The sequence below is a fragment of the Athene noctua genome, chromosome 1 (genome assembly GCF_965140245.1).
Source record: "Athene noctua chromosome 1, bAthNoc1.hap1.1, whole genome shotgun sequence".
In the NCBI taxonomy this organism is placed as follows: domain Eukaryota; kingdom Metazoa; phylum Chordata; class Aves; order Strigiformes; family Strigidae; genus Athene; species Athene noctua.
In genome coordinates, this window is record NC_134037.1 from 206,501,655 (window position 1) to 206,527,968 (window position 26,314).

Sequence of the window (26,314 nt, forward strand, 5' to 3'; positions counted from 1 at the left end):
TGAAACCCTTTCCTACACTACACTGTCCCTTCCACCCAACCTCTCCTCTCACCAACCCCTCAAAACACAGTGGGCTGAATTAATCCCATTGAATCCTGGATGCTTGGATCTTCCAGTAGCAAGAAAATGGACCAAGATTTCTAAGATGAAATATGAAAATTGACTTTATAGCAACTTCACAAGACAGCAGCAAGATAAATGAATCTATTGAAACTTTATTACATATTAAATTCTGTCAGATACTACTGCTAAAGTTTTAATTTAAATTTGAGTGAGATACAGTAGAGCTACAGGTAATGGAAAGAAGAAAGCTTTGTATTCTATGGTAAAAATGTGAGCATCTGTGTAAATAAGGTGAAAATCCATTTCAGGAGGGATGAGTCCATCTGCAGACTTCTAACAGAGCTAGATGTTGTCAGCTCTTGGTCTCCAGTTGCGGAATTTCAACACCAGAAAATGCATCTCTAGAAAATGATATGGTCTTGTCCTATTACCTGAACTCAAAATATGTTATTTCCACTGTGGACATTGATGTCATCCGAAGTCATGTATATTTTGTAGCAGTACTGCCTTTCCCACCCCAAAAATTATGTACAAAGTCAAAGGATATTTTTGCTTGAAAATGTGTGTGTCCAATCTTATAAAATGATATATTTGAAGGTTGAAGAAAAGTATGCATCTGTGTGAGCTGGCACAGGAAGGATGCAGGAACAACCACAAAACCACAGATGAAATGCAAGAGTAAATTTATTCTTGTTACCGCACAACCCGTGGGATCTCCTCAGCAACACCCAGGTGGAGGCACACAAGTGGGGACACAGGTACTGCAGAGCTCAGTCCTTGCTAGCCACTAAAAGGAGAAGAGAGAAAAAAATTCTCAAACCTGCTGCTTTCACCTGTATATATCGGGGATTTTTGCAGGCGTACTTTTCCACTGCACTTTGATCTTTCCCACAGCAGAGCAGGAATCTCAAGGATGTTCGATAAGGTGCCTCTGAGTCTCTCACAGGCCTATGTTATCTAAATGTAGACATTCTACCCATCAAGCACACAGGGCTAAGCAACAATTAGTGTGATATATGTGTTTTTCAGCACCTCCAATCTTCCATTGCATTCCCACAGCATCACATAATAATCACCTAAGGATGTCCACAAGTTAAATACAAATAACACTTCAGTTCCTAAATCTTGGGTCAGTTTAATTCCAGTCTTTTAACATGTGCTTGAGTCAAAACACAGATTGCTTAAGGGATGACACTTGTGCTTATGTTGTCCAGTCAGCAATGTGATTCATTCTGTAGGGCCGGTTGTGTAAACTGGCAAGATCATCTAGCCAGCCCTAGCAGCTGCTGCGCTGCTGACACTGATGTGCTGTCCTTAAGAAAAGATGCAAGTATGGTTTGTCTGAAAACATGCTAGTGATGAAACTTCAGCAGACACAATGCAATGAAAAGCTAAAAAGTTCACTCAAAAACATCAGGTCTCACAACATGAATCTGAAGTTTCAGAAGAATATCAGTGCGGAAGTACAAAGAAAACCTAGTATTGATGACCAGGTGCTTTCAGTATGCTTTGGACAACATTCAACAAACTTGTACTGCCTTAGGTGAGAGAGGGTGATACTGTGTGTCAGGCAAATTCAAATCTAATATGAAGACAGGCAGAGGTACATAATTCAGAATAAAAAGAGCTTTCACCACCCAATAAAAGGCTTGAATCCTAGCTGGGTGCAGGATACTTCTACCTTTGTTGTTACCATTTTCCCTTAAATATGGTTACATGCCTCGAAGGTACATGTGTCTCTGTAGTAGAAAGGGATACATAAGGGCTTTGAATCAGGAACACTTTTGCTCTGCCCTACTTCCCTTACCAGCTGCCCTTAATACTTACGCTAACACTCCTATTTGTCTACCCCACATACCTGCTGGGAGTGCCCTCGCTTGGCAGGCGAGAATCTCCCAGCTGTAGAGACAGGTTGCACAAGCTCTGACAGTAACTCAGCAGCAAAACTGGGATTTACTGTGTGTGTTTCTGTTCTCCCGGTCTCATGCCTGATGTATTGCACAGGGGTAACACGGTGTGTGCTCTCTGTATTTATTGATTGCAGAGCATGGTACAAAGGTTAAGGCTGAAGGCTGAACCCACAAAGGCATTTCAAGGCTGGAAGGGAAGGTCACATCTCTAAGTCCATAATCAAGATCTTTAACAACTACTTGCAACTGTCAGCTAACTCTGGTTTCTGTACAGACCTGCACTTCCAGAACTGAAGTTCCCTATTAAATCCAGGCTTTTCACAAAACACTGTACCTTCAGATTCCATGAGGGAAAAACTGTGGAGGAAAAAAGCAGCAAAAGTGTTGTCATGGTGGTGATGGATATAAAGAGGAAGTGGACAAGGGGTAAATCTCAGTTTAGTGGGAACACCCTTTGCTCCTTGTGGTGGATTGCATTTATTTTTGACAGATGTCTGTGTGGGGCTTGATTTCCTTACTGGCAATCCATCCTGTGCTCTCCTCACCAATAAAAATACAAGTGAATGTAACTGGCTCTTTGGCAAAGAAAACATTATCAAACACAGTAAGCAAACCAGAAATAAAATACTCTGAGTTATTGACCACAAGTTCTGTTTTCAGAAAAAAACAAAACAAAACAAAACAAAACAAAACAACCGAAAAACCACACACCACTTTTTGGCAGAATTGACTTCACAATGTATTGTGTACCATTAACTCATTAGGTCTACATCCACTATGCCAACTTTGCATGTTGCCACAGGCACTGTTAATGAGCCAAAGGTTTTTGTCATCAGTCTGGGGCAGCTCCAGGTAAATAAAGTTTACTTAGTTATTTTATTTATGTACAGGTCTCTGCTCTAATTCCCACTCCCCTGCTTCCCCCTCCACCCCCACACTCAGTGTGTGTACAGACAGACCTGCCTGAGAAGCCAAGTCCCTTTTGGGCCACAGAACATGAACTCTTTTCCTTTTTCTGGGGAGGAAGACCTGCCAAATGCTGCTGAGCTGGACTGGCAGGCTGGGTTAGTAGAAAACTTCTCTTTCTCCGTAGTCCTTAGTCTGGTTTAGCAAACTGGTGAAGTAGCAAGTCCACATGTTCTGGGGCCAAAGTTGATCTTTGCATAGAAATTAAGTGAGCGTCTCAAATACCAAACCTAGTGTCACCTGTGGAAGTGCACAGCACCTGGCAGCTGTATTGCCCGCGTTGAATGCAGCTGAACTGCTGTAGACCCCTTCTCAGAGACCGCTGGTGCCCTTCCTCCCTGTGGTCCCCATCTCCTCCTGACTATCCCACCAATTATTTGCTCTGCTAGCAAACCATGTCTTCAAGAAACAAAATGAGACACAGTGCTGTGTAAAAGGTCACAGTAAACAAATTCTGGTTTCTTTGTCATCTGAACATTTGTGGTTTTAGAGAGATGCCTCAGTTACACTAGAAAGTGCATGTCCTCTGTGGAAGGCTTTCGTATGCACCAGCTGACTCACTAATCACCCTTTTCCTCAGATTCCCTATCTGGAATCTGGGGATAAACTTTTCTTGAAAGGATGCATTATCTTGGGAGTAGTACTGGGAAGTGACTAGTGTTAGTGTTTGGCTACTACCATTGTAAAGGCCAAATAAATTGTGGTTATAGAGCAAAATCCATTAGTCTTTATTCATACTGGAATTAACGTGCACCTAAAGCAGTTTTCAGCATCCCACCCAATACTAGCTGTCCCACGAAGAGTTGCACACCCTTGCAATTTCTTTATGCATATTATCATTTTTCCAATCTAAAATACTGAGTCAAAAACTTCTATTAAGATTCATAAAATACACATATACTCAACAAATAGGTAATTTGCTTTTTTTTTTTTTTTTTTTTTTATAAACGTCAATATTAATTCAGGATATTAGTCCTTAAATAACAAATAGTTTTTATCAACTTTTCCATATTATGGATTCACCTCACCAGTTTCTTTGAAATGATCATGTTTTTCCTACCTAGGAGACACAAGGAAACAATCTTCCCAACTTCCCTACAACCTTTAACTGGGTGATATTTTGTGGCATTTAACTAATGACAGAGTAAGATACCCATTAATTAAAAGTTTCACTCATACAGCCAAACAGTTGGTGCTAGAATATAGTCTTGGAATAATGTGTCATTTTAACCTGCACAGTTTACAGAAATCACATACTGTACTTTCTAATCAACAACTGTGGTTTATACTTAATTATTCAAAGTTATGTTGCCTGAGTTTTCTATTATACCTTGAAAATGCACTTGTGTGAGTTCAGAGCTGTGTAGAAGAAAGCAGAATTACATGTTTGTCTTTGCTGACTATTTAACAGCCCTGCTGTGCTCTGAGCTCTCCTAGAAAGTGTGCCTCGCTAGGAAACTCAAATTCTCTAAGAACAAATTCTGTCCCTCCAACGAATACAACCACAAAATAGCCCCACAGAAGTCAACCTCATGGCATTGGCTTACTAAATGAAAGCAGAATCCAATCCACATCAGAATTATCTGTGAGGGAATTGTGTGGACCTTTATCTCTCTCTCTGTGGGGCAAGTTAAAACATTTGTGCTCATCAGGGTGAATTCTTTACTATTATTGTTAGGAGATTTCTGTAATTATTTTTTTTTTTAAATTATCTTTGGTTTAAGAGAGACCTTGAATATGGAAAGATAACATTAGTGGAAGCCAGGATGATCCAACTATTCTGTTTATCTCAAATTGCTGGGAGAACAGGTGTTTTTATTTTAATTTTTGCTTCTTACTTGTATGTCTCTTTCTAAGAAATCATCAAAGGCCTATTTGTTTCCACCAAATGCATGGTGGTATATAAGATGTGCTTGGGAACAAACTGAAGCTCCCATTCATCTCTGTTTATGCAAGAGGAAGAGACCAAATGACCAAATGTTAGGGGAAGAAATCACACCTTTCATTTCATACTTTAACTGCTCAAAAATGGTTGTAGTGCCTCAATTATTTCTGTATGTGAATGAACTATCAGTGATTTCAGCATTCTTTGCTGCGTTACAAACTGCTTGTCTTGCTGGAGTAACCATAATAGAGAAATGCAACACTTCCTGTGCTGTGCAGCCATATATATATATATATATATATATATACACATATATCTCACAGAGCAGTAATATATGACTAACATCAGCTGTGGCAGTGGAACTTATACAGCAAGATTTGTGTTTCTTACAGGACTATGTGCTGTAAATATGGCTATAACTACACACTCGTTCTTTACCTAAAGAATTTATTCATAAATGTCGGGAGTATGAGTGACTGATAAGAAGAAGGTAGAGCTCTTTTGAGCAGATTACCCTCATATAAACACGGTTTAAGAGATCTTTGTTCAGCTGTAGCTCTACATCACAGTCAGAGCAGCCTTCTTTAGCACCTGAAGTACTGATTGTAGATATTCCACATTGCAATATATTGCAGTGCTTCTTTGATTTGTACCTAAGAAGAAAGCAGCCTGTTCAGCAGCTGCGTAATTATTAAGTGCACACTGTAGGAGATGCCATCAGATTGATTGCATAAACCACAGACCAGCATAACACATCAGCAAGCCTCAAAGAAGGGTTTTATTCTTCTTTCAGAAATTTTTTTTTTGGGCAAAACCTACTAGTATTTTTATGTTTCCACATTCTGAGTAGATTCAAGTCTTAGTATGGTGCAGCTTCCCCAGTTCTCTCTTCTCGTGGCCTTGCACTCTGGCTGTTCTTCTCACACAAAACATCTCATCACATATGTGTCACATGTATCACATATATAGTTCAGTAAGGTGCAGGCATGAAATGCACATCGTGATATATTGATCAGTATTCTCCCAGCTTTCCCTGTAGTTTGGTGGCTGCTGCAGACAGACTGAAGTGATGAGTGAACTGGGTTACAGAAACAGACTCACAGAAAGGTTTGTGCTGGATGGGACCTTAAAGATCATTTAGTTCCACCCCCCCTGCCATGGGCAGGGACACCTTCCACTAGCCCAGGTTGCTCCAAGCCCCGTCCAACCTGGCCTGGAACACTGCCAGGGAGGGGGCAGCCACAGCTTCTCTGGGCAACTTCTGAGAAGCAGCGGTTCATGCAAGCCGCAGGTCAGACATCGTTAGAAACCGAGCGCCAGCCGGCAAACTGGTGTTTTCTCTTGCGTTTGGCAGCAGCAGGTGGGAGAAGCTCCGTCTCCCTGGCTGAAGGGAGGGCAGGAGGCAGAAGGCTGCCCTCCCCACCGCAGGTAGATCCTCACTAAACACTCACTAAGTTTTCCATCGTGCCATTTTCAACAGAGGGTCGACGCGTGGCGTTAGTATTGCCCAGCGCTCAGTCTCTGCTTTCTCTTTGGAGACAGAAAAAAAACCGGGACTAGCGGAAAGTTACACTCCTCGGTCAAAAGCCGGCGGTGGGGGGTGGGAGGCGGGAGGGGCCGGGACCGGTTTCCAAACCCTTCTCGACGCGCCGCGCTAACGCAGCCCGGGCCGAAACCGGCAGGTGAAGGGCGGGCGAGCCCCGCACTGCCCTCCCGGGACGACGGGCTCCCCCCCGCCAGCGCCCCGCTCCTCCCGGCACCGCCCCCTGGGACGCCAGCACCGCACCGGGCGGAGCCGCATGCCGCCCTTAAATAGCCCGGCCGCCCTGGCACCCCCCTTCGCTCCCGTCCGGCCGCCCTCCGCCGGCGCTGCGCCGGGACCCCGCCGGCAACATGGGTAGGTGATGATGGGATGGGCACCGGGGGGGCCCTCAAGCCGCCTCCCTCTCTGACACGCGTGTCCGTGCTGGACTGGGAGCAGCCCGCCGGGGAGCTGGCGGCATGGCCGAGGGAGGTGGCTCTGGTGCTCAGTGCAGGTCTGAGGGCACCTTTGGGTGCCTTGTAATCCTCTGGGCTATCCGCTGCTATTGCTTCTTCATCAGTCTTCTTCCTCCTGGGCAGCTCCCCCTGGCAGTGCTACAGCCACGCTTGTCTGAACCTGCTTGGAAACCCTAGTGGAAGCCAAGCGATGCTCCCTCAGTCTGTAAGCTCCTTGAGCTGCACCCCTAGCTGGTGAGGTTTACCTTAAACCTTTAAGGCACATGGAGTTTAAAACCCTAGCACAAGTTAAATGGGGTGTGTCTCACAGCTGTTAAATAATGCTTTTTCACAGAAGCGTTCACCTAGGGTTGACCTAATGAGTGGTTTTTAAATACACTGCTGCTTTTTAAAAAAATCTGTTAGCAGATTCGGATAAGGGCAAAGCCCATTTAGGTGGTTAATCCTGAAGATTCGTTCTTGTCTAAACTGGAACTAAAGTTCTCCACCTCCCTTTGCTGGACCCTTGGTGTGCCTCTTCCAGCAAGCAGCTCCTGAGCTGAGGAAATCTTGTCTCACACAGGGGAAGCAGAACCTGAGGTGCCCAGAACATGAGAAAGTACCTCTGCTTCTTGAGCAGGCAACCAGAGTGATGAGCAGGCAGAGCTCAGCAGTGCTGCTGCCCAGAGGGGGACGAGGGTTTTGCTGGTTTGAGCAGCCAGCTGGGAAAATGGTGATGGCTCTTGGAAGAGAGAGAAACCTGATGCAGCTGGGTCTGCTCATATAACATCAAGTTTCCTGCATTATAGGTTTGCTTTGATGATTTACATGTCAATGTCTTTCTGGAGGAGCTGAGGTGTGAAGCAGGGACTCTTGGAGTCACTTGTCCTGTCAGCAGCAGCATCCTTGTGTAGGTGTGGTAAGGCTGCTCCACAGAGCAGAGGCACCAGGCTTGCCTGTGACAGGAGAACAGGCTTGCTCTGGAGCCAGAAACACCTTCGGTGTCAGCATGGTTGTGTACAGATTTAGCCTGACCACAGACATGAAGTATTTAAACCACATAAAGTTGCTGTGGTGGCTGCACAGAGCAAGGCAATATGCTCCTCCCATCTTGTGACATAGACCACGTGCCACAGCATCTCTGTGACGGCAGGGAACCATACTGGTGGGAGCTGCTGGGGCATGGGGCAGAGCCTGCCCCTTGCCGTCTCTGCAAGCGTGGGAAGAGTGACCCACCAATAAATAACCATTTAGATTCAGTGCTCAATCCAAGAACTGAGTGACTTCTGTCTTTACACTGCTTAAAAATATTTTATATCTTAAGGGAATACGAAGTGCATAACTGTTCAGAGCTTTATTTGGAAAAATGTGAAATTTGGAAGAAAGCTTTCAGTATTTTGTGGTGAAAATGAGCAGTTCTGTAGGTCATTCTTTGTGTGGAGAGAATAAGAGGTACTAACGGTTGTCCAAAAGAAGGGCTGCTCCAGCGTGCCACTGGCAACACCCAGATTTATCACTGAAATTGATGAAAAATGCTGAGTGCTCTTTGTTTTTGTAGGTCTAACCCTGAAGCTGCCCGACACGGGAGTTCGTCAGACAGTTTAGGTGTCTATGTTGAAATGTTGGCTTTCATGCCACTGAGTTTTCTGACTGTCACTGTAAAAAGGGGACTAGAGGGGTAAAGTCAAAATGGTTGAGAAATGTGTCTCTTAAACACTTGTCAGTCAGTGTTGTCAGGAAAAAGTGTTTCTGTGGCATCTGCTGTGTACTGTTTCTTGCAGAGGTAATACTTTTACCCTCTGGAAAGGAAAAAAGCCCCAACCAACTACAAGTTCCTTGATATTTTTTTTCCCCCAAGGCTTAGCTAGCAGACAGGAGTGAGCTGTTCAACCTGATATTGCGAAAAATTGACAGGATGATGCATATGTGCTGGAAAGGCCGACAAGTAGAAATAATGAAGAAGTTGTCAGAAAAATAGTCTGAGTAATGCCTTGGTATCCTTCAGTATATCTGGTCACATGAGTTGTGTAAGGGACATTACCAATACCTTTAATGACTAAGGTGCCTGTGCCCTGAAGTTGGTGTGTTAGCACTTTCTGGATATTACTTGTTTTCTAGGGAAATATATTCTTGAACTACCTGCATAATAATACTTCCATCTCTATTGTGAAGGTAGTTGTCCATGGCAGTGAAGAAAAGAATCAGATTAATTCATTGTAATAATTTTTGAAAGTTACTTTATTCAGGATCATGTCAAACACTATAATGTTGCTGTCAGCTGTTTTCATCTGTTGTGAACTATGGACTAAATAATAATCTTGGCAAATATTTTTCTTATAGAGATCTATTATGGGCACACTTTGTTTGCAAACAGAGATTTCAAAGTTCACATCTTGTACTTGGTTTTATCTTAATGATAATGAACTCACTCGTGGTTTTACAGGAAATGCTGACATCCGCTATGTGGGCACAGGGCCTTTACCTGAAGCTCAGCCTTTGAGCCCATCCCCTGAGCCAAGCAAGCCCTGCAAGACACTGTTTGGAGGGCTGCCAGGGGTAGCAAACCCGCTGTGGGCAGCTGGGAAGTGAGTTCAGGGCTGCCAGCATCTGTCAGTGGGACACCTCCTGTGCTTCCAGGGCTTCCTAGGTTAATCTCCAGGTTATGGGAATGCCTGCCAATGTGGATCACTCCATTGGGCTGTGTATTCAGGCCTCCTTAAGTCTGAGCTATGGGAAGTTTGTCCTTTTTCAGGACTTGGTATCCACACCTGGCAGGGCATCTTGTGTCTATTCCTTGCTCTTGACTTGCATTTAAGGTAATATCCCTAAGAGTGAATTGAAACAGGATTCATCTTCTGTGGGTGGTAGGATGCTCTACCAACACCTAGAATGATGTGTGATGAGCAGTCATAGTAGTATGGGATGTTTTGTCCTGTCAGTCCTTCTTGATTTTTTTTTTTTTTTTCCCCCTGGGAGTGTATGTGAGTCTATGCATAGCCTGAAAAAAAAAAGGCTGTCAATTGAAGTTTTCCCTAATAACCTTGCACCATGAAAAGTCCCCCTTCAACAAACCGAAAATTTACTCATCCTGAGCAATACTGTGTTTGTGTTTCATGATTTGTTTTGAGCTGTCCTGTGTTTTCAGTGGTTTTAAAGGAACCTTACGTAGTAGTTTCTATTAACTTGTGGTTTTTTCCCTCCACAGCTGCAAAAAGTATGAGTAAGGGCAAGTCGGTAAGTATTTTCTCTTCTAAGAAGTTGCAATACTATCTATCTTTGGGTTACATTGTTTGGGTAAATATACTTTAAAAGTTATTGGCCAACACATGTGAAGCAGCCTGGTAGCTTATTAAATTCCTGCTAAGCATTAGTGTGCTCACTATCCTGATAAAAATGTGCAGTTGGGAGGAGAAGGGTCCCTGGAGCCCATCCTTCATGTGGCTGAGTTGTACACGGACTCTCCCTTAGGACTCTTTTACCTTTTGGTGTTAGTTCTTCCTCTTGAATCTTTGAACTGTCAATGATATCTGTCTCAGCAACCCTATCTCTGCCTTTGCTTTTCTTATCTCACAAGGTTTTACCCTGCAGCTTTCTCACAGCTTCGTGGCTTTCTCAGCAGCCAAAGTCAAAGCTACACAGCAGGGTGGTGTCAGACCTATGCCTGGCGTCCCCAGGGCAGGGGACTGTTACAGAGAGTATTATAAAACATGACCTTCAGGTTAACTCTTCAGTGGTGGATCCAGTGCTTCCTGGTCAATGAGGATCACAACAGAAAATGTTTCGGTAAATGTGCATGCACGTGTGTGTGTGTAATGCAACAGAGGTTTAAGAGGACAGTATAGTGCAGAGCAAGAACAGTACAGGTCATATATTATGAAGGAATAACCACATATTCTCTTCTTGCTTGTAGCATTTTGGAAAAACAGAAGAAGGTCTGTTACCTTGGAAAAGACCCTGTAGCTTTCTCCTACATGCCCCTGTTCATGCTCAGCCCCAGCTGTGCCATGCAGATCCCCACCAGTTCAGGGGCAGCCAGTAAAACCCACCTGTGCTGGCATGTGAATGCAGGACATGTCTGCCAGGCACATAAGTGCTAGTGGCTTCAAACTGGAAACTCAACTTTGGTGGAAGCTTGATACCTCCCCAGATCGGCACATAGCACCCTCTTAAAAGCTGTGAGATATTGTGATGGTGTAACACTGGGGAGCTTTGTGAGAACTCAAAGAAGGTCAAAAAGGTTTTAGTGAGGTTTTGTGAATTTCTGGGGTCCCACCAATCCCTGGGCTAGGACTGCCTTGTCCCTTTTTTCTCTGTAGGCAGGCCAGACACAGGTCTGCTTCGCATGGGGACATTCTCTCCTCCCCAGCTGGGTTATACCCAATTACACTGGCAGAGACCAGTCATGCTGTGTGCGTTACTGTTTTAGGGCCAAACCTAACGACCGATGAAATCAAAACCTTTTGGATATATCTAATGGGCGCTGAGCCAAACCTTAACTGTGTGATTCTCCATCTGTCTCCTCGGGAGCATGAATATTTGCATGGTTTAGGGGGATGGTACGTGAACAGGGTTGGATAGCATTCTTCTGTATGAACCCCTGTCCACCAAAAGCTGTGTCCAAGTTGGGGCTAGTCATCTAGAGCTCCTGTTACCTTCAGCTGAGGGGAAAAAGCACCTTCAGGTGAATTTTATCTAATTTTGGGATACATGTGGATGGTCTTCCTTTGGAGACACCTCTTTTTGCCCATGGAGGATGTAATAAATCAAGAGTGACAAGTTTCTATTTAGGCTTCTAACTCTGGTTGCTCTAAAGTTAGATTAGTGCCATCTGACACTTGCCTCAGTCAGACTCTTTCAGTGAAGCCTGCTTATCAAACCATGGGTAAGATGTGCACTATATACTTGGTTCAACTGATAACAAAGATCAATGCTGTTCAGGCTGTTTGGACATCCCCATGACTGAGTCAGACTAAGTCAGCAATACTCTCACCACTCTCTCGTTTTAATTTCTCTCGCAGTATTCACAAAAAGCTTATTGTAGCTCACAAGTCTTAAAGTGTCGTGTTGTTCATTAAGGCTCTGCCCAGACTCTTTGCTGGAGACATGGGCTTTCCTCCAGCTTACTCATGTCAGGCAGGATTTTCCCATGTAAGGTTTCTTTCCTTTTCATCTACAAAGTTAACTTTTTCTGTTTCACATGGAATACTGATTACTTTGATTCCTAAACCCTCACAACATGAAGACAACTAGTGCCATTTTTTTTTCTTGTCCATGCTTCTTAGGTTTCATAACAGTTTTACCTCTGGGATGTTCTAAGGCTTATTAAAAATCTATTTTTTGTAACCTGCAGAATTAAACCCATAAAAACATAAAGGGAAGATTATATTCGCTTAAGTTCCTAGTAATTGTAACAAAATGATATAATGTATTCATCCACTAAGAAAAGTAGGTGATCAGAAGATAAACTTCCAATTTTACTGACTGTGCCAGATTTGTACCTGATAGATGCTTTTCTCCCTTTGTCTCAATGGCAAGAGCCATGTCGCAAGATGGATGGTGACCGTGGAGATGCCTTTTGCAGCAGGTGAAGGCTCAGTGAATTTGGCAGTTAATGCCATGTCTTTTAGGTTAGAAGTAAAGTCAGTTCCATCAGCAAGACTGAAAACATGAAGGATTCTTGATCAAGCAGTGTATTTTTAAGGATGGGGAGCTTTTCTGAGATATTTGTTTGAATAAAATGTTTAAACATTTATTTGTCTCCACTGGAGGTATTTAGTCCCAGGCTTCTAACTGTGGTGTGCTGTGGGAGTTTAGCATGGTGAGTTTTTTGTTGTGTTCGGGTTTTGAGTTTTTTTCAAAAACAGTGCCTTTCTGCATGTTTTTGGATATCAGTCAAGATTGCATTAAGGGTTAGATGCTGAAGACTTCAAATGTGCATAGTGCAACACTTGAAGGTCAAATATAGCATTACTAAAGATTTCTTGCAACGGGAGAGGAGAAGTCTGTAGAGCTCTGGGGACCAAGAGGGAAAAGTGAGAACTGGCTCTTGGTCCAAATAAACTGGTGTTGTTCCACAGAAGCTCTTGCTGCCTCCTAACCCCTGATTATCTACCTGCTCCCACTGAGCCTGTGTTGAGCTTGCTCAAGCTGTGGGTCTTAGTAGGCAATGTTAGTCTGTGTTGCATGGCTCTGAGCTCATGCTGTCTGTCTCTTGCCTCCAGCCAAGCTGCTTTGGGTACCCCTTGAGCATCTTCTTCATCATCATCAACGAGTTCTGTGAGCGGTTCTCCTACTATGGCATGCGAGGTATGTCCCATGTCCTGTGTCCCCTCATGCTGACCATTACTTACCCAGCCCTGAGTTTAGTTTGTAATTTGTTGTTTTGTTCTTCCTACAGCGGTGCTCGTTTTGTATTTCAAGTATTTCCTGCAATGGGATGACAACTTGTCTACAGCCATCTACCACACATTTGTTGCTCTGTGCTACTTGACACCAATCCTTGGAGCACTCATTGCAGACTCTTGGCTGGGAAAGTTTAAGTGAGTGCTTCCCTAGAAAACAACCAAAAATCATGAACGCTTACAACCTGAGACCAGTGTTACTTAAACCATCACCTGAAGCAGCAGCTCAGAACAATAGTTTCAGACCTGGTGTTGGCTACTCCAGGATTGTTTGTGGGTTTTTTAATCTTCAGAGCTTGAGGTTTTAGCTGATTTAGCTCAGACCTGAAGCTGTGACATAAGTTAACACTTTTTGCAGTTCTGCTAATCAGTTAAGGGTAGTAGCTTGCTTTCCAAGCATGCTGCACATTTTTAACTCTCATATAGACAAAATGTAAGGTAAACTAAGGAAAGTATTCACCAAGCTGTGGCAATAGATACTGGAGGTTATAATAATATTGGACTGCCTCTTTACCTATTGCAAGTGGCCAATGAAGTAGTGAAATACTGTGTTATCTGGTATTAACTGGGAATTGGAATATATTCTAAAATACTCTGATTTCAGTATTGATGTGACAGCTCAGTGGAAGGTTTTACTAAATTGCAGCTCTTTCTTTAATTTCTGTGTTTTCATCTGTGTGCTAGCTGCTCAGAAAAGCCCCACTGACTGAACTGCTTTGAATGTAACCAAATTATTTCCAACAGCCTGATCTCTTTCCTTTACCACTATCGTGGTTCTAATAGTTTTTACTTTTCCTGAAAAAAAGCACAATAAAGATTTTATGAATCAGGATTTTTAGCTGACTTGTCAAAGGTCTCCCAGAGATTAGAGATGAAGCTGGCTGTGCAGTCGGTCAGCTGAAGGCTGCACCATCTTCTGCTGTGTTGACAGCCTCTGGAAGACCAGGGCTGCAGCTGCTCCATGGAGTTGGTCTCACCAGTGTAAACTCATTTCAAGTAGCTAGATATCTTGTAGATTTTAGCCTAAATATGTTGTGTACTCTCTTGTCTAGATGCCATGATTTTTTTTTAAATCTATTTTGGCTTTTACCTGTTTTAGCAAGATGAAGCTTTGCAGACCTTGCATACCTTCTCTGCTACTTGTGTATAGCAGCGCCACAGCTGCAAGGAGCAGAGAGGTAGCTTAACCGGAGCTCATTAGGCTGGCTCAGGGCTTAAAGCCCTGGAACTTTAAGCCTGACAAGAAAAAATATGCTTTTGGAAAAAAGTGTGGGTTTGATGTATAGATGCTCTAAAATATAGCAAGGTGCCATGAGAAAGGCTTAAATGATAATTTATTAAAAAAATCTATGATGACAAGAAGATGAGGTGGTTACCTGAGCACTGTTAAGCACCCTTATAGGAGAAACTCAAATCTTCCACAGTCCATGTACTTTGTGTAATGTCTGCCAAGGAGCATGCTCATGTGTTGTTAGATGCAAAGTTCTTGGGGGGAAAATGGTATAGAAATCACAATTATCTTTTTAATTGGGTACCATCTAGGCAGTGCCAGTTGTGTAAGTGTTGTCTTCACAGCATGCTTATGAACCTCACAAATAAAACCCAGAAGTTTCTCTCTTGCTCATGTTTAACTTCATGTTTAACTTCAACTGGAAACTTTCTCCAAGTTGTTAAGCCACTAAAGTTTTAAGTTATCTACTAAATAGCAGATTTGCTGTTGTCCCACTTTGTATAGCTTTTTACCCTGCCACAGGAAAGAGCATTTTTCAGTCAGAGAAACCTTGTTCTAAAGTGAGAAGAACTTGATCAATGCTTCCTCTGTCTCTCTTGTATCAGGGTGCTCCAAGCTTGCTGTGAGGATCTCTTGCCTTTGTCAAACAGATTTGGGTTGTCCTAGGTCCTTGAGACTCACCTTTCATTGTCATGGGCTGCGCTGAGTTAGGGACTGATTCTCCGGCAAACCAGAGTTTTAAATAATTCCACATAATTGCATCCTCCAAACTGGAGACCTTGGTCTTGCCTACTGAATGAAGCCCCAACCAAGGAAGTAGATGAATGTGGATTAAACTATAGACATGTACTTAAGCTCCAACAAAGTTAAAATGCAGTATGTTCTTAGATACAAGAAAGAAGAATGGACCCTAAAGGCATGGGTGGGGTGGCTGGTGGTTCTGTGGTATTACCTTCTGAGGAAAGTCAGACTGAAAGTCTGCAGTCTTTACTCTTCAGCGCTGTTCTTGCTTTGGTCTGAGTTTAAAGATGTTGGTACACTTACAGCTGAGAGAGTGGGGTAATAGAGTTGTTCACAACAGCATTTTGGGGGAGTTTTCATTTTTAAAGTAGATCTTAAAAGAATTTTGTTACTCCTTACAGCTAAAATATAAAAGAACATAGAGAATGTTTAAACAATATTAAAATCAGTGTATTGCATACTTCAATGTTGTAGTCTATTTGAACTTCACAATGTATTAAATATGATGATGCCATTCTTGAGGTGGTTATTATGCAGACAACCACTGAAGATATGTAAATATTTCCCATGGTGGTATCTACAGAATCCATTAGTCATCTTGTCTGGCTTAATTAAACAAGGCTAGCTAAAATAATAAAAAAATAAACAGAATAGAAATACTGTGACAGAGGTATATGGACAAATTTTTACAGTAGCTTGTGGTAAGTTGAGTCCGTAACTTGTCATATCTCTTAATTATGCTTCTTTACTAAGCATCTTTGAAATGAGCAGAAGTTGGCATTATCTGTGTGTGTAGGTATATGTGTGTAATTGTGTTAAACATATCTAAAAATCTATATTCTCTCTTAAACAGGACCATTGTCTCCCTGTCCATTGTCTACACAATTGGGCAGGCAGTCATGTCTGTGAGCTCCATAAACGACCTGACAGATCACAACCAGGATGGCTCTCCTGATAATGTATCAGTGCACATGTGAGTTGCCTTGTACATGGATTTTTTTCAAGTTGATGAAGGGTGGGACATCTTGAGCCTTAAATTTATGCTACTTGAGTTTTAACTGTCTTGCAATCAGTCTCTTACATAGACTTTAAATAAGAAAGCAAAGTGTTGTGGTTTTTTTTTTCCTTTTTCTCTTTTCTACTTTGTTCCAGTGCTCTGTCCATGACTGGCTTGATCCTCATTGCACTTGGTACTGGTGGGATCAAACCTTGTGTGTCAGCATTTGGTGGAGATCAGTTTGAAGATGATCAGGTAAAAATGTTTTGCAGATTTTCAATCATGCAGATAATCTTATTGATGTTTGGCTATTATAATCCTGTAATAATATACATATTTAAACATGTGTGTTACTTTAGTGGTTCCTGAGTAGCTGATGGAGGAGTCTGACTCTGTCTTGAACTGTGCAAACAGCTGCTGATTGTTCAATCTGGGCTGATCAATGTAGTTCTGGCTAAGCCTTTCTAAACATCTTTTTGTTTTTACTGTAGGAAAAACAAAGAACTAGATTCTTTTCCATCTTTTATTTGTCCATTAATGCTGGAAGTCTCCTATCTACTATAATCACCCCAATTCTCAGAGGTAAGGCCACACATTTGTTTATAAAATAGCTAAACATGACTAAAGGATGCGTGGTGGATTGCAGTCCAGTTAAGTTTAAATGAACGGCCTGTTCTTCGACACCTTGTGGGATTATCTGACAATTAGTCTTCAAGTTTTTATATATGACATGCAACTTCTCACTGGTGAGGTACTGTCAAAACTGAATTGCCTTTAGGATCAGAAGTGCTAGATCTGAAGAGACATGCTGAAGACATCAACTTGTATGCCTAATGCATGTTTTAATTTCATGGGGCCACAAATGTGGCACCTCTTCCAATGCCTTTAAAACCATTACAAGAAAGAGTTGTACTGTTGCTGGAAATGGAAGTGGTGAGAGAGCCCTCTACTCTGGAAGTGGAGACCCTTCCAAAGTGTGCCCATGCAAAGCACAGAAGCATTTATGCACATGGGAACACATTTATCTCCGATAAAGTAAATCATGTTTTTCGTATCATTAAAGGAGAAAGTTATTTTCTCTTCTGCTTATAACAAATACTGTTATCCTAAACAAAAAGGAAACAACTCACTCATCCATATGCATATGGGTTTCCATGGCAAGTTTACACAGATGGTGCTGTGTGGAGTTTGAGGAAGGCTGTTTTTCTCAAAAGAAAGAAAAGAGCATGTGAGTTCTGGAATAACCTTAAAGCACTAGGCTGAAATTCTGGACTTTGGATTTCTTGACTGGAACAGACTGTGTAGAAGCTTTTTAGATGTTTGCTTAATGCAAATTCTATCCTTTACCAAAATGGAAGGAGATACGCATAAGGCACAATATGCGGTTTACTTCCATGCTGATACAGGGTGAAAACTACCTTGGAAAAACAGACAAATTCAGCTGAGGAAAGTGATAACATTATGTCCTGTAAAGGCCTAACCAAAAAGCTAACACAACTAAATCAAGACATCAGTTAGCTGCAAGCTATTATTTTTACAAATTAAACTCTAATTCTATTTAAAGAAGTATGGTGAAAAAGGTAATAATTTTGTTTAGTCTTTTACCTTTCCCTGTTAGTAGCTATGTCCATACTCTGAGCATCATTTCAGGATATATGCATATATATATATATAAAGCGAAATCACTGACTACTATTGGGTGGGTGGGGTTGGGGGGTGTGTGTTGATGAGAATCTATTTTCAACAACCTATACTTAATATGTTACTTATTATGAACTTGTCCCAAAACTTTTGTAATCCAGTTCCTTTCTCCCCAAAAAACATACATTTGACCATTCTAGTAGGATTCTTCACTTTCCAGTGCAAAACTAAATGCAAATCTCCCATGAGGAAAGGCTGAGAGGGCTGGGACTGTTCAGTCTGGAGAAGAGAAGGCTCAGGGGAGCTCATCAATGTATGTAAATACCTGCAGGGAGGGTGCAAAGAGGGCACAGCCAGGCTTTGCTCAGTGGTGCCCAGTGACAGGACCAGAGGCAATGGGCACAAACTGAAACACAGGAGGTTCCCTCTGAACATCAGGAAACACTTTGTCATTGTCAGGGTAACAGCACTGGCACAGGTTGCCCAGGGAGGTTGTGGAGCCTCCATCCTTGGAGACACTCAAAAGCCATCTGGACAAGATCCTGGACAACTAGCTCTAGGTGGCTCTGCTTGAGCAGGGGGTTTGGATCAGATGACCCCCCAGAGGTCCCTTCCAATCTGAACTGTTCTGTGATTTTTATTTATTTTTTTTTAATTTTTTTTTGTGATACCCTTTTCAATAATGAAAGTTAAGTTGATCATTCACTCTGTCAATAGTATCAGCAGAGATTTTTTAAAAATCTCTGAGTTAACGATGAATGCAAAGAACAGAAACTCTATGTAAAATACTGGCAACACTGACTGGGATTTTTATCTAATGTTACTTTGTACCTCAGCTCAAGAGTGTGGCATTCATAGCAAACAGCGATGTTACCCACTAGCTTTTGGAGTTCCTGCTGCCCTCATGGCTGTGTCCTTGGGTAAGTGGATCTGTTTCCATCTTGCTGCTTCAGTTACAGACATGATTAGATGATAACTATCTCAGAATAATGAGAAAGTGGTAGAAGTCTCCAGGTATCAACCTCTACCAACACCTGATTGTTTCTGCAATTTTTGCCTTAAACTTTTTTCTTGGATGTGGGGGTGGCTGGAATTAACCTGAAGCACTCACTTTTACAGAAGAGACTGAATTACCAGGAGAGACTGATGGGGCTGGGGAGAAGCACAAATATACCATTGAATTCTGTACATTATGTAATTTACTGTCTATATTTCTTGGACTACTGTGGTGTATAAATAAGATCTTCTGAATGTAGTGTGAGAACTCTAAAATGTGGGTTTTTAGAAACTATCCATAGTCCAGGATATCAAACTGTATAAGGTACTTGTCCCTGCACTGGAGAAATGCCATACTGGTGTGTCAGTATTTCTCAAACAGCTTTGTTTTTACTAGCTGCTCTACGGGTCACTCCTCTAGCCTTTCTGCTGCAGCACAAAGACCGAGAAACTGGGGGGTCTCAGTATGTACCACAGTATCCCTCCTCAGGATCCCGGTCCTTCATGGTTCTAACCAGGAGCTCACCTAGAGTGGGCATCCATCTACTGGTGACCCCATCTTGCCTGTGCACCCAACCCAGGGCAGACAGTGGCTGTGGGGTTTTGCCTGTGTCCTGCCCCGCACGTGGGAGGGTGAGGCCAGGAAACGTGCCTGGGTGTGGGAGCTGAGGATGCCTTGGTGAGTCCTGCAGTCCAGGCAGAACCTCACGCGTCCCTGTGACGTGAGCTGCAGAGTCCTGGGCTCCTGAAAAGCAACATGGAAAGCTGTCTTAAACTGGTACAGCAAGGACAGAGCCAAGGTCCTGTGTGGTCCTTGTTTTGACCATCCCTCAATCAAGCTAATGTCCCACTAAGGACTTGCCCTAAGAGTTTTCAGATTTAGTCTTTTGTCTTACATAGAAGTAATCTGTTATTAATCTGATTTCTTTGACTCTATGATAACATGTCAATAGGCAATTTCATTGCTCCTTAGGAGGCTTATTCCCACTCTGATGTAACTCCATGGCTGTTACAGTTTCCACACTAAATTATTTGCTGCTATTTTCAATTAATCCTGAACTGGTTTTGGTTTCTGTTTGCATATTGTAGCTGTGTTCATAATTGGAAGCGGAATGTACAAGAAAGTTAAACCTCAAGGAAATATAATGATTCAAGTTTCCAAGTGCATTGGAGTAAGTACTGTTTGCATTCCCCAAAACCCTGGCAGCAATTTATAAAACTGTTCAGTAAACTTGCCTAGATCAGAAATCTGTCATAATATGAGGAAAGCTTTATGAAGGCTTCTTACTGACACCTCCAGATTTAGACTGCCTTTTTATTTATCTATAACTTGGTTTATATGTGAATTTATACACAAAGAAATATGTCGGTGATGTGTAAAAGCTTATCGCAGCTTCTGGGAATCATTCCTTCCTCATTTGTGCACCTTTATGCAGCCCTGTAATAAGAGACAAACATACCTTGACCTCTCTGCTCTCAAGAGCAGAGCTACTAGTATATCTTATCAGCAAAAATGTATTGCTTATTAAAAGACTGCCTTTACAATGCATAGATATATTGATGCCTCTGTATTAAGGAGATAGAGGCGGTTACATGTAAGTGGAAGCCTGCAAGGAAAGGAGCTAAATCTGCATGAATAGCACTGCATGTCCCAACTTTGCAATACCTCAACTTTGAAATCAGGGTTTTTTTCATTTATGGACTTATTTATTCTCCATGCAGATCTGCCAACTGATTATCTTGTAAGCACTTTCAAAACCAGATCTCTATCGGTGACTGGCCATTGCTTAGAGTGCTGCCCCTAAGGCCCAGCTCAACCTTGCATATTAATCCATACTGAAATTCTTAGGAGTTTTTCAGGACTATATTCAGTGTCAAGGTATGAGGAATATCTACAAGATGAAGCTTCTCATAGTGAAATGTACTCTTAAAGCCGTTCAGCTCTGAAAACCTGTGTGTATGACATTCTTCTATTTGTCGTTGTACATAAGTAAGACTGAAGTAGGCAGGTCTTCAAGTTCCTAACAGCAACCCACATTGAGAGAAACTACTCTGAGCTGTTTGGCTCACCTAATCCCAGGTGCACATTCCACTGGATATGCAGTGTGAGGCCTTAAGTGCAATATTCCCTTAGATGCTTAGAGCAATTAACAGAGGTAAGTCACGTTTAGCACTCTCTAAACACTAGAAACAGGATGTCATCTTTAGTGACAAAACAGCTTATAGCATTTTATAAAAATTTGTAATGCCGTTAAACAAAATTCTGTCCCTCCTCAGTTTGCCATCAAAAACAGGTTTCGGCATCGCAGTAAGGAGTTCCCCAAGAGAGAGCACTGGCTAGACTGGGCGAGTGAGAAGTATGACGTAAGTACTGTGTGAGTGCTCCTGTGTCGTGACCCTGACCCTCAGCTTCTCTTCTGTCTGAAGATGCTCTGATCCATTGTCTCAAGCGCTGGGAAAATAGTGTTGGGCCTCTCAAATATTTAGGAACTAATGGTCTGACCAAACATCAGTGCTCCCCTGGGATTGCAGGTTATCACCCCAACTCCTGTTGGAGAAAGCAGAGCTATGTGAGTTGATGTGCTATTGGATCATAGGCTCCCCAAGGAGACTCGTGGTGGGTGAAGAAAAGACTTTTTCCCTTGTTGGAAAAAATACAAGCACACATTATTTTTTGTAAAATAGCAAGCATTACCCTTGTTGGTTTCTTGTTTCTCTCAGTAAGCTGGCTTAAAACAAAAATATGCTTGTTTAATGACTGCAGAAGGGGAAAATGGACATAGTGTTGGCTGTTGTGGTTAATGTGCAGGGCCATAACACTTTTCTTGGCATCAAACTGCAGAAGTATGCTTAGGAATTTCAGCTTAAGTGGATAAACACTGCATCCCCCTGCCCTCAGTACAAGCTCCTTACCATGACTCTCAAAGCCTTGTGTTCCACAGTCCCCAACCACATCCTTGCTTCCTATCCACCCTGCCCTGTTGTCAATGGCAATACAAACCTTAGCTGCCCCTTTATTTTCCTTTTGCCTATATGCATTTTTCATGTATGAAATGCATTCCTCAGTCACCCATCATTCAAATGCCTCCTTCCTAAAAAAATAACACAGCGCCCCAAGTGTGAAATCTCATGCCAAGAGCAGAGGTCTTTCTGATATCAGTGCCACCTTTAGCCAGCAGCCCTTCTCCTCACACCCACAAGCAGACCTTGTGCTTTTTAACAGAAATCAGCAGAAGTACCCACAACACACAGTTTAAGACACAGGTAAACATTACATGATGTGTTTCTACTTGTTGCTGTGCTGTGAACAGTCTGCAATGATTTGTCTTTTTTTTTTGTTGAACACTTCATCTTCTGTAATTTTCATTTGCTGCAGAAACGACTGATTGCTCAGACTAAGGCGGTGTTGAAGGTGCTTTTCCTTTACATCCCTCTTCCCATGTTCTGGGCGCTTTTTGACCAGCAGGTAAAGTAGAAATTGTTTGGTTCTGCAATTAGAGCTGTACCACTGTCACTCTATGTACTCTGAGGTCACCAGACATAAAAGGTGCCATAAAGGGTGCGAAATAATTCTATGCAAGTTCTTCAACCTGGTTCTGACACGAAGGGGTAGTTACTGAGTTATGTTAGTACAGGATGTTTTGCAGCCGGGGAAAATCTGTTTATCTGGATGTGCCCAAGGCTGATTCTGTGTGACTGAGGTCCCTCCAAATCTTTTATCCGCTGGGACTCAGAGGATGAAACAGTACTTTAAAGCTTTATTAGTTCTAATGCTTCTTCCACTCCCAGTTGTGAGTCGAAATGTATGGTCCTAATGTAAAGGTTCAGGAGAATCAGGGCTGAATGCCGGTTTGCTTAACCACTCAAACTTGTTATAAATACCTCACACCTTCAAGCAGAGGTAGAAGCCTGTAATTCCCATTCACTTTGTGGACTGATTGCTCAGGACTCATGAAAGCAGGCTTTCATAGTTAAGTAATGAAGTATGAATTTAGGAGGATGTCTGAGAGAACCAGCGGCTCAAAGCTTTATCCAAGGCAGGCTATAGGAAGTTTGGTCCAGATTGCCTAGATCATGCTGATTTATTCTAGTACCAATGAGCTGTAACTATCAGTGTGACCTGTTACAAACAGGCAACCCTGCTATGAAATTCAGAACTAAATACCCATTCTGTGAGTAATAACTCACATCTCAGACAGTGGTACATCACGGGTGGCTAAAGTTCTCACCACAGATGCAGCGATGCCTGTTCCTGTCTCACCCTGGGCTCAGGCTAAAAGTCAGCCCTGCTTGACCTGGCTATAGGCAGGCTTTTGGGCAGAGTGCTCAAGGCAGGTCCAGCCCTGGCTTGGTCCCTCACTGCTGGGCTGTGTGAAGGGAGGGTGGATGTGGCAGTGGTGTGGGGCGCTGGGGCTCAGGGGCTCAGGTGGGCGGCACAAAGGCACTCAGGTGGCCTCTGTGCGCAGCGTGCAGCCGTGCTCTGCACAGCATGTCCCTGCTGTCCCCAGCTGATCTCTGCATCTACATTATTTTCCACTCTATTTCATGAAGCCTGTAAATAAAGTGAAATGGGCCAAAAGGATCACTTTGTTCAAATGTTTACGCTGCAGAGTAAGAATACTTCCATAGCAAGCTAGCTTTATTTTTTATTGTATTGCGTGTCTTTCTCAACGCTTTACTTATGAAAACGATTCAAGAGGAACTTTGGAAGATTGATTTACTGTGGCATTTAACTTTTCTTTTCTTTTGTTAAGGGGTCAAGATGGACACTGCAAGCCACAACAATGGATGGGAATTTTGTAGGTTACTTTTTATTGCTTTTTTTCTTAATTGGCACTTGCTTTTCAGATCAGTTTTTTTGTTGTCACAATATTAAAACCTATTTATTTTTTTTTCACCAGGGATCTATCCAGATTCAGCCAGACCAAATGCAGGTAATCTTCTGTCTGTCAATTCTAAGGACTTCCTGAAGATTATATATGTAAAAAAAAAAAAAAAAAAAAAGGACTTTGAAAAATACTTGATTTTTTTTTTTTTTTTTTCCTTCTTATGTTCATCTTCAACAGACTGTGAATCCAATCCTGATTATTATAATGGTCCCAGTTGTAGATGCTGTGATTTATCCTTTAATCAAGAAATGCAAGATCAATTTTACGTAAGTTGATGTACTTACCTGACTTTAACAGAGGGTCATTTTAGTGGTTTCTTTAAACTGCTCTTCCAACACTAGTATGAGAAGAGCAAGCATTCAAGCTAAGTAGAAAATATCAGTGTATTTAAAAGGGCATTAATACTTTAAAGAAATTTTTTTTTTAAATAATATTGCAAGTGGTATGTACAGGCACCACAGACTAGAGGAAGACAATCTAATAATAAAGTAACAATATATTCCAGTTAAGGGCAAAATCTTTTTATTGCAGGAGAGATGCTGTTCACTGTTTTCCTTTTCCCACATGTTTACTGGGGGAAAAGCATAAGGAGTAGAAATACAACATACATCCTTAGCATGTGTCATGTTTTGGGCTTAAAACTACCTCAGACGAGATGTTTCCTCTTCACTCCCTCTGAGGAACCTGGCTCACTGGATACTTCTAGATGTCAATTCAGAGGGCATTGCACATTATTTTTAATGTTGGTAATGAAGTGGCTTGCACTTGCAAGTTGGAGAGGCAGAAGAAAATACAGTTCTTCAGACAATTTTTATAGGGTCAAGATGCAACACTGTTTTCCCATCTAGTCATGAAAAACTGTGGGCATGTGCTGTCATTCATATGTGGACAGTCTACATCTGACAGATGATGCTGTAAATAAAATACCTGCCTTAAATTTATCCTTACAGCTTACCTGAATGTCAGTAGATGTCTCCTAATTCAATACATTTCTCTGACCTTTTTCTGCTCAATATTATTTTGATTTAAACATAGCACTATAGACACAAGTCATTACCCTTTTTCAAAAGGCATAACAACTGTACTGGATTGGGGTTTTTTTTCTTCCTGCAGATCAAACTTTTCCAGAAAACTAATAATTATGCTCAGTCAGTGTTTGAGCCCAGCAGATGCAGAGTAACAGGTTATTAAGATGCTTCAGGAAAGATATATTTCTCAATAGTGTAATTATGAATTCATAGGTTCTTAGTGCTTAGCAGAACACTTTCTCTAACAACATCAGCCCTTCAAATGGTGATAATGTGTTAGTTGTGGCCATTTGAGTTTCCCACCATGGAAGAAAAACAGCTAACAGCTGAAGCTTTGTATTAATATTTGTTCTAAAACTCATGTGTGTGGTTTTGTTGTACTAGGCCCCTGAGGAAGATCACTGTTGGTATGTTCCTGGCATCTTTGGCTTTTGTTGCTGCTGCCCTTGTGCAAGTGCAAATAGATGTAAGTTCAGTACATGCAAGTATCTACTATTAATATTTAGCTGTTAGAACAAAGTGTTTTGATAATAAGGATCATGGTAATTACAGTACTTTTTCCATGTGACTTAGGATAGGGCACTGATTTTACTTTTTTTATGTCTTACAGAAAACTCTTCCAGTTTTCCCTGCAGCTGGGCAAACCCAAATCAAAGTAATAAATTTAGGTACTGATGGTGCAACAGTTCAGTTTAAATCTCCACTTCAGAGTGTAAATGTAATGTCTATGGAGTCGGTAAGTAAGGGGGGATGGGAAATAGCAAGTTAAAAAAAAAATCTAATTGAGTAAGTCAATGTGGTTCTTAACTAATGGTTCAAAATTGATTCTTTCCTAGTTTTTTCTCTAGTAACTGTAAAGTGGTTTTTTTTTTTGTATTGTGAAATGAATTGTTACTTAAAAAACAGTGAATGAAGAAATGGTAACTTTCACTATTCTAAATAGTACTAGTTTGCTTTTGCAGGTTTTTCTTTTTCAAGAAACTTAATAGTGATTTCAAACTAATTGAAAATTTCAGTCTTGCTAAAAAGGTGCCATTTCTTAACAGCCGGAACATCCCTTCCTTCAATAAAAGTCTGTGCAGCTCTAGTAAATCACTGATCTGTGACTGTGTCACTGTGAGTGATCACTTACTTGAACAGCTTTTTCTGTGGCTACATCACATATATTAAAGTTCAGATTTTGCTGTCAAAGAACCTTTTCAGGTTCTATTACAGAGCAACCTTGATAGCTCTATTGGCAGCAAAGATGGACATTTTTAATAATGGATGTAAGGAAGTGTGTTCTCTGATAGCTCTCAGTTCTGTTTCCATATAAGAGGAGAAAGCCTACTGCATTCTCCTCAAATTTGCCTCACATGGAAACTGAGCTGTGAAGATAAGGGCACCCAAACTGTATGCTGATATGGAATTTGTATCACTGTGGTGATTACCTGAAGATGAAGGGTGTAAAATGTTCCACTCCCTCCTGTAGACATTTTATAATCCAGATGTTTTGGATTATAAAATGCTTTTTATAATCATATAAAACAAAAGGGTTATATTAGTACTACGTTAACATGCTTATTACTGTTTCTGTTATTTTATGATGA

The 26,314-nt window shown here is 41.7% G+C and overlaps 1 protein-coding gene across 1 annotated transcript in view; it reads left to right on the forward strand.

Moving 5' to 3' along the window:
• The first annotated feature begins 1,412 nt into the window (after nucleotides 1-1,412).
• Nucleotides 1,413-26,314, forward strand: part of SLC15A1 (solute carrier family 15 member 1) — a 29,939-nt gene continuing 5,037 nt past the window's right edge. The window contains exons 1-19 of the mRNA XM_074901167.1: nucleotides 1,413-1,606; nucleotides 2,738-2,825; nucleotides 7,611-7,711; nucleotides 8,360-8,479; nucleotides 9,930-10,035; nucleotides 13,023-13,107; nucleotides 13,199-13,340; nucleotides 16,028-16,147; nucleotides 16,327-16,426; nucleotides 16,663-16,753; nucleotides 18,649-18,732; nucleotides 19,898-19,980; nucleotides 21,086-21,172; nucleotides 22,185-22,274; nucleotides 23,563-23,607; nucleotides 23,710-23,742; nucleotides 23,875-23,963; nucleotides 25,110-25,191; nucleotides 25,336-25,461. Coding sequence (XP_074757268.1) covers nucleotides 1,413-1,606; nucleotides 2,738-2,825; nucleotides 7,611-7,711; nucleotides 8,360-8,479; nucleotides 9,930-10,035; nucleotides 13,023-13,107; nucleotides 13,199-13,340; nucleotides 16,028-16,147; nucleotides 16,327-16,426; nucleotides 16,663-16,753; nucleotides 18,649-18,732; nucleotides 19,898-19,980; nucleotides 21,086-21,172; nucleotides 22,185-22,274; nucleotides 23,563-23,607; nucleotides 23,710-23,742; nucleotides 23,875-23,963; nucleotides 25,110-25,191; nucleotides 25,336-25,461 — 1,866 coding nt within the window. The remainder of the gene's footprint in view (nucleotides 1,607-2,737; nucleotides 2,826-7,610; nucleotides 7,712-8,359; nucleotides 8,480-9,929; nucleotides 10,036-13,022; nucleotides 13,108-13,198; nucleotides 13,341-16,027; nucleotides 16,148-16,326; nucleotides 16,427-16,662; nucleotides 16,754-18,648; nucleotides 18,733-19,897; nucleotides 19,981-21,085; nucleotides 21,173-22,184; nucleotides 22,275-23,562; nucleotides 23,608-23,709; nucleotides 23,743-23,874; nucleotides 23,964-25,109; nucleotides 25,192-25,335; nucleotides 25,462-26,314) is intronic.